We start from the raw sequence: 19,187 nt of genomic DNA, 5'->3' as shown, positions 1-19,187 counted from the left end.
ATATTAAAAATGTCAATCTGTTAGGCATACCTTAGTATACTTCTTGTTAATGTCTTCTTCTCTACCATATACAGGGTGGTCAGAAATTCTTGTTACAGACTTCTAGGACTTGTAGAGGGGAGTGAGTACATCGTATTTTGAATAGGAACCCATGTGCGGAAACGTCATCCAACGAGACTATAGAGCGTCAAAGTTATAGGCGCGGGCGTCTGTAAATGTACGTATACACGGGGTGATTCCGTGATGATGTTACAGACTTTCTAGGGTGATGGAGAACGATAAATGTATTAATTTGAAGTAAGGATCCCTGGACCGGAAATGAATGAGTCGAAAGTTATAAACGAAAACTGTTCTGATACGTCTGACAAGAACGAGAAAAAAATGTCCAATAAACGTGGGCTCTAAAGTGCGAACCTTAACGGCTATGAACACTTGCTCAGTAGAGGAGACGTGTTTCACATTAGCGAAGATGAAGGAAAGCAATTTAGAGCAAACGTTTATTGGACATTTTTTCTCGTTTTTGTCCACACTACCACCACTGAAAGTTACCAGCCCTACACTCTTCGCAACACAAGAACCGGTACATGTATTCAACTGTCAGACGTATCAGAACAGTTTTCGTTTATAACTTTCGACTCGTTCGTTTCCGGTACAGGGATCCTTATTTCAAATTAATACATTTATCGTTCTCCATCATCCAAGGAAGTCTGTAACATCACCACGGAATCACCCCGTGTATACGTACATATACAGACGCCCGCGCCTGTAACTTCGACGCTCTGTAGTCTCGTTGGATGACGTTTCCGGAAGTGGGTTCCTGTTCAAAATATGATGTACTCACTCCCCTATACAAGTCTGTAACGGGAATTTCCGACCACCCTGTACGTATACACCACTCGCAGACTATCTTCCATGTGTACACAATTTGTTTTATTAATCCTGTCGTCTGATTTCATTTTATACCTTACCCCTTTCAAAAGCTGTGTGTGAATGTGCATAGTAGGAGTCAGTGTTACTCTGACTCAGCACTTCTAACATACATTGACTTCCAAACACAGATTTGCGGCAAAAATCATCATCATTGTTGTTGTTGTGGTCTTCAGTCCTGAGACTGGTTTGATGCAGCTCTCCACGCTACTCTATCCTGTGCAAGCTTCTTCATCTCCCAGTACCTACTGCAACCTACATCCTTCTGAATCTGCTTAGTGTATTCATCTCTTGGTCTCCCTCTACGATTTTTACCCTCCACGCTGCCCTCCAATACTAAATTGGTGATCCCTTGATGCCTCAGAACATGTCCTACCTACCTATCCCTTCTTCTGGTCAAGTTGTGCCACAAACTTCTCTTCTCCCCAATCCTATTCAATACTAATTCCATTAATATTAATTCCATAATATTGTCCTCAAGTACATCGCCCTTGTATAGACCCTCTATATACTCCTTCCACCTTTCTGCTTTCCCTTCTTTGCTTAGAACTGGGTTTCCATCTGAGCTCTTGATGTTCATACAAGTGGTTCTCTTATCACCAAAGGTCTCTTTAATTTAATCATCATAGCATAGCAAATTTCATGTAATATTTCATTAGTAGATGAGAGGCAACGTGTTAAATGGACGGCAACATTCACCTGGAAGATGGAGAGTTTTCCAGTCCTCTCACAGAAGAGGAGCTACGTCTACACTACTGGCCATTAAAATTGCTACACCACGAAGATGACGTGCTACAGACGCGAAATTCAACCTACAGGAAGAAGATGCTGTGATACGCAAATGATTAGCTTTTCAGAGCGATCACACAAGGTTGCTGCCGGTGGCGACACCTACAACTTGCTGACATGAGGAAAGTTTCCAACCGATTTCTCATACAGAAACAGCAGTTGACCGGCGTTGCCTGGTAAAACGTTATTGTGATGCGTCGTGGAAGGAGGAGAAATGCTTACCATCACGTTTCCGACTTTGATAAAGGTCGGATTGTAGCCTATCGCGATTGCGGTTTATCGTATCGCGACATTGCTGCTTGCATTGGTCGAGATCCAATGACTGTTAGCAGAATATGGAATCGGTGGGCTCAGGAGGGTAATACGGAACGCCACGCTGGATCCCAACGGCCTTGTATCACGAGCAGTCGAGATGACAGGCATCTTATGCGTGTGGCTGTAACGGATCGTGCAGCTACGTCTCGATCCCTGAGCAACAGATGGGGACGTTTGCAAGACAACAACCATCTGCACGAACAGTTCGACGACGTTTGCAGCAGCATGGACTATCAGCTCGGAGACCATGGCTGCGGTTACCCTTGACGCTGCATCACGGATAGGAGCGCCTGCGATGGTGTACTCATCGACGATCCTGGGTGCACGAATGGCAAAACGTCATTTTTTTCGGATGAACCCAGGTTCTGTTTAAACAATCATGATGGTCGCATACGTGTTTGGTGACATCGCGGTGAACGCACATTGGAAGCGTGTATTCGTCATCGCCACACTGGCGTATCACTCGGCGTGATGGTATGGGGTGCCATTGGTTACACGTGTCGATCACCTCTTGTTCGCACTGACGGCACTTTGAACAGTGGACGTTACATTTCAGATGTGTTACGACCCGTGGCTCTACCCTTCATTGGATCCCTGCTCGAATATCATGTCGTTTTTGGAAACTCAGAATCTACTATGTAGGAATCAACATGGATTCCGGAAACAGCGATCGTGTGAGACCCAACTCGCTTTATTTGTTCATGAGACCCAGAAAATATTAGATACAGGCTCCCAGGTAGATGCTATTTTCCTTGACTTCCGGAAGGCGTTCGATACAGTTCCGCACTGTCGCCTGATAAACAAAGTAAGAGCCTACGGAATATCAGACCAGCTGTGTGGCTGGATTGAAGAGTTTTTAGCAAACAGAATACAGCATGTTGTTATCAACGGAGAGACGTCTACAGACGTTAAAGTAACCTCTGGCGTGCCACAGGGGAGTGTTATGGGACTATTGCTTTTCACAATATATATAAATGACCTAGTAGATAGTGTCGGAAGTTCCATGCGGCTTTTCGCGGATGATGCTGTAGTATACAGAGAAGTAGCAGCATTAGAAAATTGTAGCGAAATGCAGGAAGATCTGCAGCGGATAGGCACTTGGTGCAGGGAGTGGCAACTGACCCTTAACATAGACAAATGTAATGTATTGCGAATACATAGAAAGAAGGATCCTTTATTGTATGATTATATGATAGCGGAACAAACACTGGTAGCAGTTACTTCTGTAAAATATCTGGGAGTATGCGTGCGGAACGATTTGAAGTGGAATGATCATATAAAATTAATTGTTGGTAAGGCGGGTACCAGGTTAAGATTCATTGGGAGAGTCCTTAGAAAATGTAGTCCATCAACAAAGGAGTTGGCTTACAAAACACTCGTTCGACCTATACTTGAGTATTGCTCATCAGTGTGGGATCCGTACCAGATCGGGTTGACGGAGGAGATAGAGAAGATTCAAAGAAGAGCGGCGCGTTTCGTCACTGGGTTATTTGGTAACCGTGATAGCGTTACGGAGATGTTTAACAAACTCAAGTGGCAGACTCTGCAAGAGAGGCGCTCTGCATCGCGGTGTAGCTTGCTCGCCAGGTTTCGAGAGGGTGCGTTTCTGGATGAGGTATCGAATATATTGCTTCCCCCTACTTATACCTCCCGAGGAGATCACGAATGTAAAATTAGAGAGATTAGAACGCGCACAGAGGCTTTCAGACAAGTCGTTCTTCCCGCGAACCATACGCGACTGGGACAGGAAAGGGAGGTAATGACAGTGGCACGTAAAGTGCCCTCCGCCACACACCGTTGGGTGGCTTGCGGAGTATAAATGTAGATGTAGATGTAGAACCCTACATTTCAGCAGGATAATGCACGATGGCATGTTGCAGGTCCTGTACGGGCCTTTCTGGTTACAGAAAATGTTCGACTGCTGCCCTGGCCAGCACATTCTTCAGATTTCTCACGAATTGAAAACGTCGGGTAAATGGTGGCCGAGCAACTGGCTCGTCACAATACGCTAGTCACTACTCTTGATGAACTGTGGTATCGTGTTGAAGCTGCATGGGTAGCTGTACCTGTACACGTCATCCAAGCTCTGTTTGACTCAATGCCCAGGCGTACCAAGGCAGTTATTATGGCGACAGGTGGTTGTTCTGGGTACTGATTTCTCAGGACCTATGCACCTAAATTTCGTGAAAATGTAATCACATGTCAGTTCTAGTATAATATATTTGTCCAATGAATACCCGTTTATCATCTGCATTTCTTCTTGGTGTAGCAATTTTAATGGCCAGTAGTGTATTTTTTAAATAAAAATTGTAGTTAAGTGTGTAGAGCACTTAGTGCTGATCGGAATGAATAGGTCGGTGCTCACCGAGATGGCGCAGAGTGAGAGTATGGAGGCGGTGCAGCAGAGGACGTCCAGGGCGGTCCACGTGGTGCAGAGGGCGGCGCCCAGCGGCCAGGCACCCCAGAGCTCCCTGGCGGCAGACAGCGGCAGCACCGCGGTCCCCAGCAGGAGGTCCGCCACCGCCAGGTTAGCAACGAGCGCGTGAGTCGGCAGCCGCAGGGTGGGCGACCTCGCCACCGCACACACCACCAGCAGGTTGCCGCCCACCTAGCAGGGCCCGCACCAATGCACAGCGTCAGTGTCGCCCTTACCAGTGAACTTACTCACTGAAGGTATAAGTACTGTAATTAACAGCATTAAGGGATGGCTTACTATCTTTTGGTTCAAAAAATTGATTTTTAAAATTGCATTTTTGGATCCATAAAAGTGTTTAGAATCCACCCCTGAAACGGTTTTACCGAATACGGAAAGGAAGTGTTTGTTATGCGCGGTTGAACAAAAAACTGCACCTACCTGAAATCGGCCTTTTTCACGCAAGATCTGTGAGCGCCTCCCGCTAAGACTCATACAGGAACATATTACCAGACAGCAACTTCTGCCCGATTTCCAATTCAGGTTCCGGCAGAACCACTCTGGCCACAACATGTCATGAGAGGGGTTGAAGCAGCCACAGAGGGCTTCAACCACAGAGGCTACTGCGGGATAGTGCTACAAGACGTAGCCAAAGCTGGCATAGAGGGGTACTCTACAGGTTGTACACACAAGGGTTTCCCGGGAGCATAGTTAAGCTGATCAAAAGCTATCTCACGAATTGAACTTTCTCCATCAAAGTAGAAACTGCCACCTCCACCAAAAGGCGTATTCGTGCTGCGGTGCCACAGGTATCGGTTCTGGGGCCCATTTTGTACAGTCTGTACACTGCGGACACACCAACGGCCCCACTGGTGCACACTGCACAGTACGCAGACGACACTGCCTTCTACACGAGAAATTCGAACAAGGACCTGGTCATCTGAAGGCTACAAAGGGTTAGATGACACAGAAACTTGGGCCCGCCGCCGGCGCATCGTCATCAACTATGAAACGACGCAGGCTATGCTGATTACCCACAGGCTTGGAAGGCGCGAACCTCCTCAACGCCTCCATCCACCCCCCCCCCCCCCTCCATTTTTACCTAAACGGAACTCCCCTGGCGCAGAACCGCCAAGCACCTTGGCGTAACGTTGGACTCTCGTCTCACGTGGAAACCCCACATAGACGAGGTCCGCAGGAAGGTCTGCGCCAGAATTTTCATCTTATACCCATTCCTGAAGTCAACTAGCTCCCTTCCCTGCCCAGTAGGAGTAAATGTGTAACAGGCCCTGTTCCAGCCAGTAATGGAATATGCATGCCCCGACTGTGGATGCTCGGCAAAGCAGCATCTGGACAAACTCCAGAGGCTGCAAAACCGCGCCCTCAGGAGGGCACCGCACCTACCCCTTGGATTCCGCACTTATGATCTGCACACCGCTGCCGAAAACCCACTCCTCAAAGAAACATTCCAAACTCTGGCAAAAGCTTTCTACAAGAGCTCTTCCAGATCTGGAAACAACCTCATCCACTCCTTAGGTCGGTATGACATGTCCCGCGACAAGCATGAACGCCCTATGACGATCTTCGACGACTAAGCCGAAGAGATCATCTCTATATCCAAACCCTAATCCTCCTCCCGCCCCAAAAATAACAATCATCTCGCCAACCCCAGGCAAGTACCAGACACACACAGAACATTCATCACATTTCACAGACACCAAAAAATCACAGATAAATTCACACACACAAGGACACAGAGGAGTAAAAGCCGCAAGGCTACAAACTCCCCTACACGCTTCCCCAAAGAGGGGAAAGTATTAGAGGAGAGCAGAAGCGGCAGCCGCAGCGTGGGCGACCTCGCCACCGCACACACCACCAGCAGGTTGCCGCTCACCTAGCAGGGGGCCACACCAATGCACAGCGTCAGAGTCACCCTTAACCAGTGAACTTAGTCACTGAAGGTATAAGTACAGTAATTAACAGCATTACGGGGAGGTTTACTATCTTTTGGTTCAAAAATCGATTTTTTAAAATTGCATTTTTGGATCCATAAAAGTGTTTAGAACCCACCTCTGAAACGGTTTTTTCGAATACGGAAAGGTAATGTTTGTTATTCGCGGTTGAACAAAAAAATGCATCTACCTGAATTCGGCCTTTTTCACGCACCAGCTTTTTTTTTCGGGAATTTCGACTTTGTAGCAGCGAAAAATTATTCTGTGTGCTTGACCATGACTAAAACTGATAAAGTGATCAAGGGGCTTACGACGTACTACGGGTTGGCAATCCGACGGCATTCCAATCCGGTGGAACAGACGAAGAAGGCAATTTGGGCAACGTATTTCCACAAGTGTTCGATGGATGACCACCCACAACACCATAATTGTCCGGCTGGGGATACTAGTCGGTGCAAGTGGCGCATTGCAGAGGCTACCGGACACCTGGATGAATATCAACACGACCAGCCGCTCTCCAGATAAGTTCAAAAAGTGATTCATCCGATCTACGAGGCCCTTTCAGAGGACGAGTTATTGTACCGGTGCTTGGGAAGAAACACACAAAATTCAAATGAAAGTTTGAACGCGTGTGTCTGGAAGTTAGCCCCCAAGAATTTGCATTCTGGTGCGAAGACTGTGGAGAGTGCGACTTTCCTGGCAGTGAGCACCTTCAACGAAGGGTATTCAGCAATTCTGAAGACCATGACAACGGTGGACGTCACCCTGGGACTCAATTCGACGCAGCTCGCCAAGCATTCGGACGACCACCGGATTCAAGCGGCCGAAATCCGCTTGTCACCGGCCGTACGATCGGCTCTGGAGCAGCGCAGGATGGCCTAGATCGAGCAGAACGCCCTCTATGAGGAAGAGGAAGGACCAGTTTATGAACCCGGAAAAGCAGATTGAAAGTAAGTTGCATAATATTCCATTTATATGTAGTCAAAACTTCAAAAGCGTTTGCCGGCCGCGGTGGTCTAGCGGTTCTGGCGCTGCAGTCCGGAACCGCGGGACTGTTGCGGTCGCAGGTTCGAATCCTGCCTCGGGCATGGGTGTGTGTGGTGTCCTTAGGTTAGTTAGGTTTAAGTAGTTCTAAGTTCTAGGGGATTTATGACCTAAGATGTTGAGTCCCATAGTGCTCAGAGCCATTTGAGCCATTTTTTCAAAAGCGTTTTTCTCGAAATGACTTTTTTTTATCGCGCGGTATTGTAACTTCAAATCTACTGAACCGATTAGCATGATTCTTTGTTTCCGACGAAGGTAACTAAATTGTCTAGGAGCTGTACCACTTTTATTCCGATCCATCAACTAACTTATAAATATTTTTACTTGGCCGACGAAGTCGAAAAATTGATGATTTTTTTTCAAATGACCGCCATTTTGTTTCTTATAGTCCAAATAACATAAGGGAGGTACAACTCCTAAAGAATCTTACATACTTCGCTAACGTCAACTCAATTTTGATTTCAGGCGAGCCTGCTGACCTGTGACATACCGCGCGTCCAGGTCAACATCGAAATTTTGTTTCGTTCCGACGGCACTTCCTTCTTTGCTCTTCGACATTTCCGGTTGAAAAAAATCCAGTTTGTAGAGGAAATATAAATAAACATTTTGATCAAATTTGACACTGATATCTACAACATATCCCGAGAAACGATTTCTTAAAGAACAGTCTTTTTCGGACGAAAGATTGTAAACTTCCCCTTAACATGATTCCAGTACTGTAACAGTTTAATAAGTTTGAATGAAACTATTTTATTTAGTACTCTTGTAATAGATGTTATAAAAGATAAACTCTTAGGTTTCTAAGTAATGGAGTGGCGAAACAAATACGTCCAGTAACCCACTCCATCTACTCTATCTAATGTAAAGCGAAATCGTCAGATGTTAAACCGTTATTAATTGCTCCCATTTGTCCGATAGATACCCTCTGCCGTCCAAACACCTCCTTGCACCAGGGCCGGCCAAATGCTGCACACTGTGCAGAAGTGCACAGGTACGCACATCTCAGCCAGCGGGTAAAGCGGAACAGCGACATTTGTGGCTAGTCACGTATAACAAATGAACAGCGACAGTTCTGCTTCCTTGTTTACGGGCTACCAGGAGGACCGAAACACACCCAGTCTCTCTTCCCTCTGGCGACTGTGGCCTTACGTGAGACGTACTGAGAAATGACGAGTATTGCAAAAGAAGCAAAGAAAGGGAGATCTGTGTTATCAGTCTTTGAAATACGACTGGGAAGAGCAATTCTACTTCACAGCAGTAGGTGAAACTCACAGTGTTTGTCGTGCCGCATAATAATAGACGTCCAGTGCAGGTTCACGATTGCAAGACACTACAACTGATGTCATAAAGAAGAGTGTGCTATATTGAATAGCGGAGAATAACACTCAAAATTAAGTGCACTCACCAAAATGGATGAGGCGCATCAACAGAATTTTAATGTAAGTCATAATAATTGACACCTCTTGAACTCTTCGTTTCTTGTTTCTGTTTTACTGTACAACGTACTGTTTTCAATTTTTCAGAATGAGAGTCACAGTATATCCCCACCATCGGCAGCTGTGGCCGAAAGGTTCTAGGCGCTTCAGTCTGGAACTGCGCTGCTGCTGCGGTCGCAGGTTCGAATCCTGCCTCGGGCATGGATGTGTGTGATGTTTGGTTTAATTAGTTCTAAGTCTAGGGGACTGATGACCTCAGATGTTAAGTCCCATAGTGCTTAGAGCCATTTTAACCATTCTGAGCATTCCCAAAAAATGGTTCAAATGGCTCTGAGCACTATGGGACTCAACATCTTAGGTCATAAGTCCCCTATAACTTAGAACTACTTAAACCTAACTAACCTAAGGACATCACACACACCCATGCCCGAGGCAGGATTCGAACCTGCGACCGTAGCAGTCCCGCGGTTCCGGACTGCAGCGCCAGACCCGCTAGACCACCGCGGCCGGCGAGCATTCCCACTGCGAGCAAGTTTCATAATTGCATTAAGAATAGTAAGATCCGGGAAGCCTTTTCCCGAAGGGGAGTATGTAAAAGACTGTCCCACTGATGCTGCAGAACTTTTGTGTCCCACGGATGTGTGCAGGTTTCGAGAAATCGTCCTTACCAAACAAACAATGACACGACGTATAAGCGTTGTGGCCGGCGACGTGCACAGCCAGTTAATAAATAAGGCTAAGGTGTTTGTTGCTTTCTCTGTTGCGTTGGGTGTAGCATCAGATCTTACAGATACAGTTCAGGTAGTGACATACACTCCTGGAAATTGAAATAAGAACACCGTGAATTCATTGTCCCAGGAAGGGGAAATTTTATTGACACATTCCTGGGGTCAGATACATCACATGATCACACTCACAGAACCACAGGCACATAGACACAGGCAACAGAGCATGCACAATGTCGGCACTAGTACAGTGTATATCCACCTTTCGCAGCAATGCAGGCTGCTATTCTCCCATGGAGACGATCGTAGAGATGCTGGATGTAGTCCTGTGGAACGGCTTGCCATGCCATTTCCACCTGGCGCCTCAGTTGGACCAGCGTTCGTGCTGGACGTGCAGACCGCGTGAGACGACGCTTCATCCAGTCCCAAACATGCTCAATGGGGGACAGATCCGGAGATCTTGCTGGCCAGGGTAGTTGACTTACACCTTCTAGAGCACGTTGGGTGGCACGGGATACATGCGGACGTGCATTGTCCTGTAGGAACAGCAAGTTCCCTTGCCGGTCTAGGAATGGTAGAACGATGGGTTCGATGACGGTTTGGATGTACCGTGCACTATTCAGTGTCCCCTCGACGATCACCAGTGGTGTACGGCCAGTGTAGGAGATCGCTCCCCACACCATGATGCCGGATGTTGGCCCTGTGTGCCTCGGTCGTATGCAGTCCTGATTGTGGCGCTCACCTGCACGGCGCCAAACACGCATACGACCATCATTGGCACCAAGGCAGAAGCGACTCTCATCGCTGAAGACGACACGTCTCCATTCGTCCCTCCATTCACGCCTGTCGCGACGCCACTGGAGGCGGGCTGCACGATGTTGGGGCGTGAGCGGAAGACGGCCTAACGGTGTGCGGGACCGTAGCCCAGCTTCATGGAGACGATTGCGAATGGTCCTCGCCCATACCCCAGGAGCAACAGTGTCCCTAATTTGCTGGGAAGTGGCGGTGCGGTCCCCTATGGCACTGCGTAGGATCCTACGGTCTTGGCGTGCATCCGTGCGTCGCTGCGGTCCGGTCCCAGGTCGACGGGCACGTGCACCTTCCGCCGACCACTGGCGACAATATCGATGTACTGTGGAGACCTCACGCCCCACGTGTTGAGCAATTCGGCGGTACGTCCACCCGGCCTCCCGCATGCCCACTATAGGCCCTCGCTCAAAGTCCGTCAACTGCACATACGGTTCACGTCCACGCTGTCGCGGCATGCTACCAGTGTTAAAGACTGCGATGGAGCTCCGTATGCCACGGCAAACTGGCTGACACTGACGGCGGCGGTGCACAAATGCTGCGCAGCTAGCGCCATTCGACGGCCAACACGGCGGTTCCTGGTGTGTCCGCTGTGCCGTGCGTGTGATCATTGCTTGTACAGCCCTCTCGCAGTGTCCGGAGCAAGTATGGTGGGTCTGACACACCGGTGTCAATGTGTTCTTTTTTCCATTTCCAGGAGTGTACATGCGAGGTGTCGATAACGCTCTGCGTGTAGCAGAAGGCGTTCTGGACTTAGTGCCTTTCCAAGGGACTACGACAGGTGTAACTTATTCCAAGCTGTCGAGAAAGCGATTGATGGTGTCGGTACGGATTGGAATCGGTTAATCCTAGTGACCATGGAAGGATCATCGGCAATGCGAGACCATCAGGGGACTCAAAACACTGATGCGCGAAAAGCTAGGACGCGCAGAGAGACATTGTATGGAATTCACTGCATTCTACACCGAGATGCGCTTTGTGCAAAATCTGTAACTTTAGAAAACGTCAAGCAAATTGTTGTGCCTACTGTAAACTATGTGAGGACACATTGGCTTACGCATCGCCAGTTTCGGGAGTTCTTGGAGGAATTAGGAGAGGAGGACAACGACATATCTTACCATAACGATGTACGCTGGACCAGTCAGGGTAAAATGGTGAAAAGAGCTTTTGATTCACGTTTGGCCGTAGCACATTTCTTCCACGAGAAGGGAAAGAGTGAACCGAAATTAGAAGCCCCTTGCTGAACATCATACCGTGCATTTCCCGTGGACATTAGGTCTCACTTAAACAGCCTGAATGTTGTTTGAAAGGTGAAAATAATTTAATTTCGAACATATCGGAAAAAGAAACTGCCTTTGAAAGGAAGCTAACTATCGTCTGAAAATACTGCACATTTCCCTACCACTGTTTTGGTCCACGGTATTGTTAGATTTCAGGAATATGTGTCAATAATTGTAAACATAAAGGAGCAGTTTCAACACGATTTGTAGACATTACTAGTGTATCTCCTATCATTCGTTACTTTGCGCGGCCGTTTTCAGCATGAGCTGAAGGTGCTCCGAATCGCCTACAGATGTAATTGATCGACGTGTAGTGTAACACACGGATGAAGGACAAGTTCTTTGCAGTACGAAGTACAAAATAATTCTACGAAAATTTTCGACATCAAAAATTTCCACTCCTGCAACCGAAGCTGCTAGAGATACGTCCATATTCGGCTATACTTATGTGTGTGAAGGATTTTTATCCATAATGAAAATGAATAAATGGAAGTTTCGATCGACTATCAGTGACGAAAGTCTTCGAAACTGCTTGCGTTTATCAATGTGGGGCGCTTTTGTGCCCAACATTAACTTCATCGTTTCTCATCATCGATGATAAATATGTTTCAGATTTCTTTCTGTTTTTTTGACCTAGAATTGTTATTTATTAGCTGTTCCCCATCCTCCTTTACGTTACATAGGCGAACACAGTTATCTGAAAAATTTGGTATTAAACTGGTTATTCAAGGTCTACTTACATGCTTAAAAATTATCCGTCAATTATTGAGAGACATGTTTGACAGACACGGTGCAGCAGAGGGCGTAAGGCAACGCACTGCATTGCCGCAGCGGACGCCTCTTAACTGACACGGTATCTTCTTGCACGATACCCGCCACTAACATAACCTACCCTTGCATGAACTGTCACAGTCAGCAAGACATCCGCTACTGCTCTGACTACTCGACCTAACTATCGCAGAGACTTTTTTCCCCTTGGCGCTTGCCTTGGCACTTTTTTCCCCTGTGCCCTTCAAACCGATACCCTTCGTTCGACTTTCGATCCAATCTATCTCCAGATGAGAGCATATAAATGTTTAATATTAACCAGACGTACGCAAACATCGCAGTACCCACATCCTGCGACGTCTCACTTTAGTGAAAACTAACCCTTTTGCAGAGATGGCAGTAGACCATCATGCCGGTGTGGGCGTGGAGGGTCTCCACCTCATTATAATAATAAAAAAATCCATATTTGACACCCTTGCCATGGAACGTACTTAGGTACAACCAATCCGGCACAGTTAGCACCATTCCCATGATTGCATTGCACGCTGTGAAAGAAGCACAAGGGTGCTCCAGGTACAGTGTATCCCAGCTAGTGAGTAAAGCGAAGCGGCGTCATCTATGTTTAGTGCCATACACTAAATGAGCGGTGGCGGTTCCGTTTTCCCGTTTACACGTCTGGTAAGTATGCACACTGTGAGCAGGAATTTGCACATGTGCAACAGCTCCGCACGTGTGTAGTATTCCTAGCCGGCCTTGCCCTACATCTTGTGCCCTCTACCACAGATATCATTTGCTTCGTAGCCATAGTACTTCAAAACATTTATTGTTTTGAATTGCCTTTACATCAGTCCCCTTTCACTTTGAATGCTACAGAGCCAGAACCAAGTTTATGTCACCTTCTGTTGCTTCAGCATCATAGTTTGAATCTGGATACCCTCGGTAAAATTACAGCTCCTTTCCTACTTCCATACTCGGCCCAGAAACACAATGCTGTATTGTCTCATAATTTGTGGACGTGTCCAAACTTTAGCCTACATACAGAATTTTTGCAACATCCAACATTAACCAGTAACAGTATTAGTTAAATAAAGTTAGCCAAAACTGAATTTTATGCCCAGAAGCTAAACTGAGTCCCCATTGTGATGCACAAAGGAGAACGAATGGAAAGTTAATAGAATTACCTGACTTCTTCCTGGCAAATCATTTATGTAAACTGCCGATAAAGAGGAAGTCTTCATATTTGCCTGTTCTTCTGGCTGCTGTCAGTATTTCACACGTGAAAGCTCTAGACATAATGCGAATCTCTCATTCAGTGCCGAGAAACGACCCGTAGATATCTCAGCTTTTCTCGTTAACGTTGTAAAAATAATTCTTTCAACATAAATAACAAGTTCTCCACCACAGTATTCCATAGTGATGTCATTCTTCAGAGCACCAAAGAGTTTCATGCTTGTATTGCAGTTATCCAAGTACAGCGTATATACTGACGGGAACCGAAAGCTACCAAACTGTTACTCTAGCAATAACATGCTTGTGAGATATGTTGATTAACATCTCATCCTTGAGAGAGCTTGTTTTCAGTTTCACTAAATTAACCATTACTGCAGAGCTGGGTCAGAAAATCGTCGCAGAGAAGTCCACGTGCGGCTTATTGCCATGTTTCGTACTTTGTGGGAGATCGAATCTTTAACACGAGGGACACAGGAGCATGATATCGATGGATCGCACAGTTGGCTGTGGCGAAACGAATGCAAGAAGAATGGTGGCGAGATGGATTCATGGAAACATTGTGGCAAGGAGAAAAGGCATGGGTTCCTCCAGAAGGACTCAGATCAAGAAATAAACTTAGGATTTTTCGACTCGCCCTGACGAATGGATGGCCCTGACGAATGGATGGATGGTCACAAATGAAATCTGGTTAGAGATTAAACGCAGAGCGTTACCGAGAATCGTAGAGTCAGACTGCTGTAAGCTGGCCTGAGTTCTCGAGTTGCCTTGTGTCAGTTGCCGCTGACACCGTACCACCGACAACAGAGACTTGGTGTCGAGCCAAACTCCACTAGGACACTGATTTACATCCTGTGGTGTTCACAACTGAGTCTCGCTTCAATCTCTGGGGGTCAAATGGACACCAATGTGTCCGTAGATGACATGGTGAAAGGTCGCAGGAAACAGCGACTCTCGAGACCCATACCTCTCCAACTCCTCGAGTCGTTCTTAAGGGAACTGCGTGATACGACAAAATGGCCGACATACGATGTATAGATGTATACTTGCAGCCGAGTCACAACTCACATATCGATATGATGTTGCAATGCCAAAGATCTCCATAACATCGTTGACTTTGAAACAATTATGGTAGTACCACCTTAGCCCATAGAGGGCACACTGACTATACATCGTCTGTACAGTTATTTTAAAGTTTTTAATTTATATTTTATACAACATTTAAGTAATTCCATGGTTGTAAAGAGATATTGTAAGTAACTATTTTTATGTTATTACTGTACTTTGTTTTTTTACTTTTTGACGATTATGTGAACCCATTTTTATACTTATTGGTTGATGTGAGGTGGAGGGAGAAGAGGTAGGTGGAGCATCTTCGTACTTAAGCGTTTGCTCGTCACTTGCTGGTACCAGTTCACATCAGAGCAACTGAGAAGAATGCTCCACCTACCATCTTTGAAGGATGCCGTGGGTATAACATGTATTATTGTATTATATCCATACAAGCATTTTGTCTTATTTTATTGTAAATCTAGTAAGGTTTCTATTACTTTCTAAATTAAATTACAGGTCTGATGATGGTCAAGTGATATGACCGAAACCGGTCACCTATGTTCTTGTAACATACGTGGTGTGATTAAGACTGAATTTTAAAAACAAAAAATTTTAAAGAGTGTTAAACCCTGTTGTCTCACCCTTCATGACCAAGTTTCCAAACATCATACTCCTTATAGTACATGTCCTGATGTGACGGAAAGACAGATACTGCATGTCTTTCAGTCATGCAAAGAAATTCCTCAAGATGACATTGAGAGGTTGTTAGCTCCCGTGCTACAATGAATACAAGTGTGTCTTCGTGCCTGTAGAGGTCACGTCCCATATTGATACTAATGATGAACATCAGTTCCGAGCAGAATGAAAGTTTAGTCATTTGATAACCCATTATTTGACGGAATTCCCAAAAAGATAAATACAGTACTGTGCATCACGATGTTACATTTCCCATTTCCGTCACTGAAACAGTCGTGACTTTCGTAGGCTCTCTAAATTACTGCGAATCACAACTTAGGAGGTGCCATTCTAGAAAATTAACAAAATCGAGTTTTGCATTTCAGTTGAGCAGCGCAGTGGAATACTCACGGTGAGGGCTATGAGCAGCAGCAGCGCGCCGCCCTCGGCCCACAGCAGCAGCGAAGCCCCCGCCGCCTGCGGCGTCGCCTGCACCCCCGGTGACATCCCCTTACCGTCACCTGACGCAGCCTCCTCCGGCAGCCGCCATCCTTCCTGCGAACAGCGGCAAAACAACACACAGACCATCACCCCGCAGCACCGCGCGCCAGCAACACGACCCGTCTTATCAGTCATAGACAGGAAGACTCGGAGCATTATGTTGTAATACAACAGACCCATTCGCGTGCTTACACAACAGTAACGATTGTAGTTCTGTTGTGTTGCCCAAACTAAAAAGAAATGTCTACTAACGGATCAAAAGCACAGGGACACCTATTAAGGGACATCAACACTACGTATGTCCACCATTCGACAAAACAAAACAAGACAAAACAGTGACTTCATACCAACAGAGATGAGTTGAAAATGTAAAATTAAAAACATCTTCAGCCATCTATATCTTGAATGTAGTTTATTTCTGCAACCAGTTTATTACATGCAAAATATAGATAGCTGATGGTGTTTTTAATTTTATATTTTTTGCTGAAGAGCCGAAGCCCCTCAACCATCTTGTACAAATACAGACTTACAGACAGAGATGAGTAGGTTCACATTGATCGCAAGTCTCAGCAGCAATGAGTAACGCACATGTTCTCAAAAAATATTCCACAGCTTTAGCACACGAATCAAGTTTTGGAATAAACACCGAACTAGAATTCCCGTTCTCATACGCAGCACACTCCAGTGGAGGGGGACAATCCATAAAACACTACCCAAAAATTTAACTACAGGAGGAAAAGATAGATCGTTGTTCACCATAAAGATAACACACTGAGCTGCAGACAGGCACAACTAAAAGACAGTTACTCATTAGCCTTTGGTCAAAGCTTTCGCACACATTCATTAAAATAAGCAAGCACACCTCAAACGCACATGACCACCACCTCTGACAACTTGGACCAGAATGTAACTGTCATGTAGTACTGAAGCTGCAGACTGGAGGGAGTGGGGAAGGGGAAGGATAGCAAGACAAGAGTGGGGTGAGAGAAGAGTGCCGTCTGATGGAGCATGCAGGGACTAGACCGCCGACCAGTATAGCATTGGGAGGCTGTTGGGTAGGGAGGTGTGGGGGTGGGATAGGCAGCAAAAGAGGAGAGAAGCAGGGAAGGGGAAAGGCAGGTAGATTCATTGGCAGAGGGCGGCACACAAAGAGGGTAGTAGGCGAGAATAGGGAGCAGGTGATAGTACAGAGGGGGTGGAGACTATTGGGTGAATGGTGTGGTGACGGTAAGTTACCATAGTTTGAGGCCAGCATAATTCTGGGTTATAAGGACAACTCTCATCTGCGCAGTTCGAAAAGCTATTAGGATAGGGAGGATACAGAAGGCTTGAGTAGCCTTTAAAATCAAGCATTTTATGTTCAGCTGCATGTTTTGCCATTAGTTTGCTCTTGGCTTTTGTTTGGCAGTGGCCATTCATCCTGGACAGCTGGTAATACATCATACTAATATTAAAGGCTGTGCAATGATAGCAGGAGAGCTGGTATATGATTTGGTTGCTTTCACAGGTGGCCCAGCCTCTGATGGGGTAGGATAAGCCTTTAACAGGACTGAAATAGGAAGTGCTGTGGGTGGATTGGGCAGGTCTTGCATCTGCATGGGGCTGGGACAGGGAGTGGTATATGGATGAACTACGGTGTTGTGGAGATTTATGGGGCGATGGAACATCGCTTTAGGAGGGTTGGGAAGGCTCTTTGGCAGTATATCCCTCATTTCAGGGTGTGATGATAGGTAATCAAAGCCCTGGCGAAGGATGTGGTTCAATTGTTGCAGCCTGGGGTGGTATTTGGTGATGAAGGAGGAACTTGTTTGTAAGTTGGTTCTTGGGGGTGGAGGAAGAATTGGGGGTGTAAAGAGATATGGCATGGTAGATCCGTTTGCAGAGTAGATCTGGGGATAATATCTGTCAGCGAAGCATAGCATAGTGGATGAGAGAGTTTCTGTCACAGCAGATACGCTGTTCCCTGGTGGTCAGGCTGTATGGGAGGGATGAGACCTGTCTAAATGCAGGTACTGTTGGTGTTTGGTCTGTTTAATGTAGACAGAGGCGTGAAGGAGCTATCAGAGAAGAGGAGGGCACTGTCCAGGAAGGTGGCACACTGGTTTCAGGAGGATCAAGTGAAGCAGATGCGAGAGAAGACGTTGAGGCTATGAAGGAGTGAAGATGAAGTGTCTTGGTACTGAGTTCAGATCATCAAGATATCGTCAATGAACCTGAATCAGACAATGAATTTGTAGTTTTAGGAGGTTAGAAAGGTCTCCTCTAGATTGCCTATAAACATGTTGGCATAGGAGGGTGCCCTGTGGGTGCTGTTGTGTGTACCAAAGATTTGTTTGTATACCCTTGCTTCAAAGGAGAAATAATTGTGGGTTAGGAGAGAGTAAGATGTATGAGGAATGGGTTATTGGGTTTGGAGTCTGTAGTACGTTGGGAAAGGTTCAGTTCAATTGCAGTAAGATCATGGGCATGAGGGATATTGGTATATAGGGAAGTGGCATCAACAGTGAATAGTATTGATCCTGGAGGTAAAGGGCTGGGAATGGTTGAGAACTGGTGAAGGAAGTGGTTTGTATCTTTGACATGGAAGGCTATATTATGGGCAACTGGTTGGAGGTGATTGTCAATGAGCGCCGAAATTCTATCAGTGGGGTACAGTAATCAGTTACAATGGATTTCCAAGCTTGCTGGGAGTGTGGATTTTGTGGAGATTGTAGAAGGTTGGTTTGCCTGGTGTCATAAGAGGTGATCAGGGAAATGGATTGAGGGGGGAGGTTCTGGGAAGCGCCTAAGGCTTTAAGCAGAGCTTAGGGGGCTATGTTGGACTTCTAGGATGGGATCACTCTTGCAGAGTTTACAGGTAAAGGAGTCAGATAATTGACAGACGCCTGATACCAGGTAGTCATTATGATTCATAGCAACAACAGTGGAACCTCTGTATGCAGGTAGGATGACTAGGTCCAGATTTGTTTTTAGGTTCTGTATTGGTGTCCTGTCTTCTGCTGTATGGTTGCTGTCTTGGGCAAGGGAACTGGGGATAGATGGTGAGGCGTAATTGGAGGTAAGGAATTCCTGGTAGGTGACCAGGAGACTAGTTGGATGGAAGGAAGGGAAGAGAGAAAATCATGGTTGAATGGAGGTATGAACTAGGAGAGGCAGGGATCAATGTTCGGTTTATTTCATGGGATTGGAGGTAAAGAAGTCCTATCGAAGGGCCTCACCCGAATTTTACCACGCTGGACTTTTCAAAGACCTATTCTCCTTTTCAAAATCCCTGC

At 46.2% G+C, this 19,187-nt stretch overlaps 1 protein-coding gene across 1 annotated transcript in view; it reads right to left on the bottom strand.

Annotated features, from left to right (window-relative positions):
* Positions 1 to 19,187, bottom strand: part of LOC126172668 (alpha-1D adrenergic receptor-like) — a 72,564-nt gene that overhangs the window by 9,949 nt on the left and 43,428 nt on the right. Inside the window, exons 3-5 of the mRNA XM_049920903.1 lie at positions 15,823 to 15,966; positions 4,715 to 4,747; positions 4,397 to 4,639 (exon numbers count right to left, since the gene is read on the bottom strand). Coding sequence (XP_049776860.1) covers positions 4,397 to 4,639; positions 4,715 to 4,747; positions 15,823 to 15,966 — 420 coding nt within the window. The remainder of the gene's footprint in view (positions 1 to 4,396; positions 4,640 to 4,714; positions 4,748 to 15,822; positions 15,967 to 19,187) is intronic.

The sequence above is a fragment of the Schistocerca cancellata genome, chromosome 1, assembly GCF_023864275.1.
Source record: "Schistocerca cancellata isolate TAMUIC-IGC-003103 chromosome 1, iqSchCanc2.1, whole genome shotgun sequence".
NCBI classification, from domain to species: Eukaryota; Metazoa; Arthropoda; class Insecta; order Orthoptera; family Acrididae; genus Schistocerca; species Schistocerca cancellata.
Note: the sequence above shows the minus strand (reverse complement) of the source record. Positions and strands in the feature narration are given on the sequence as shown.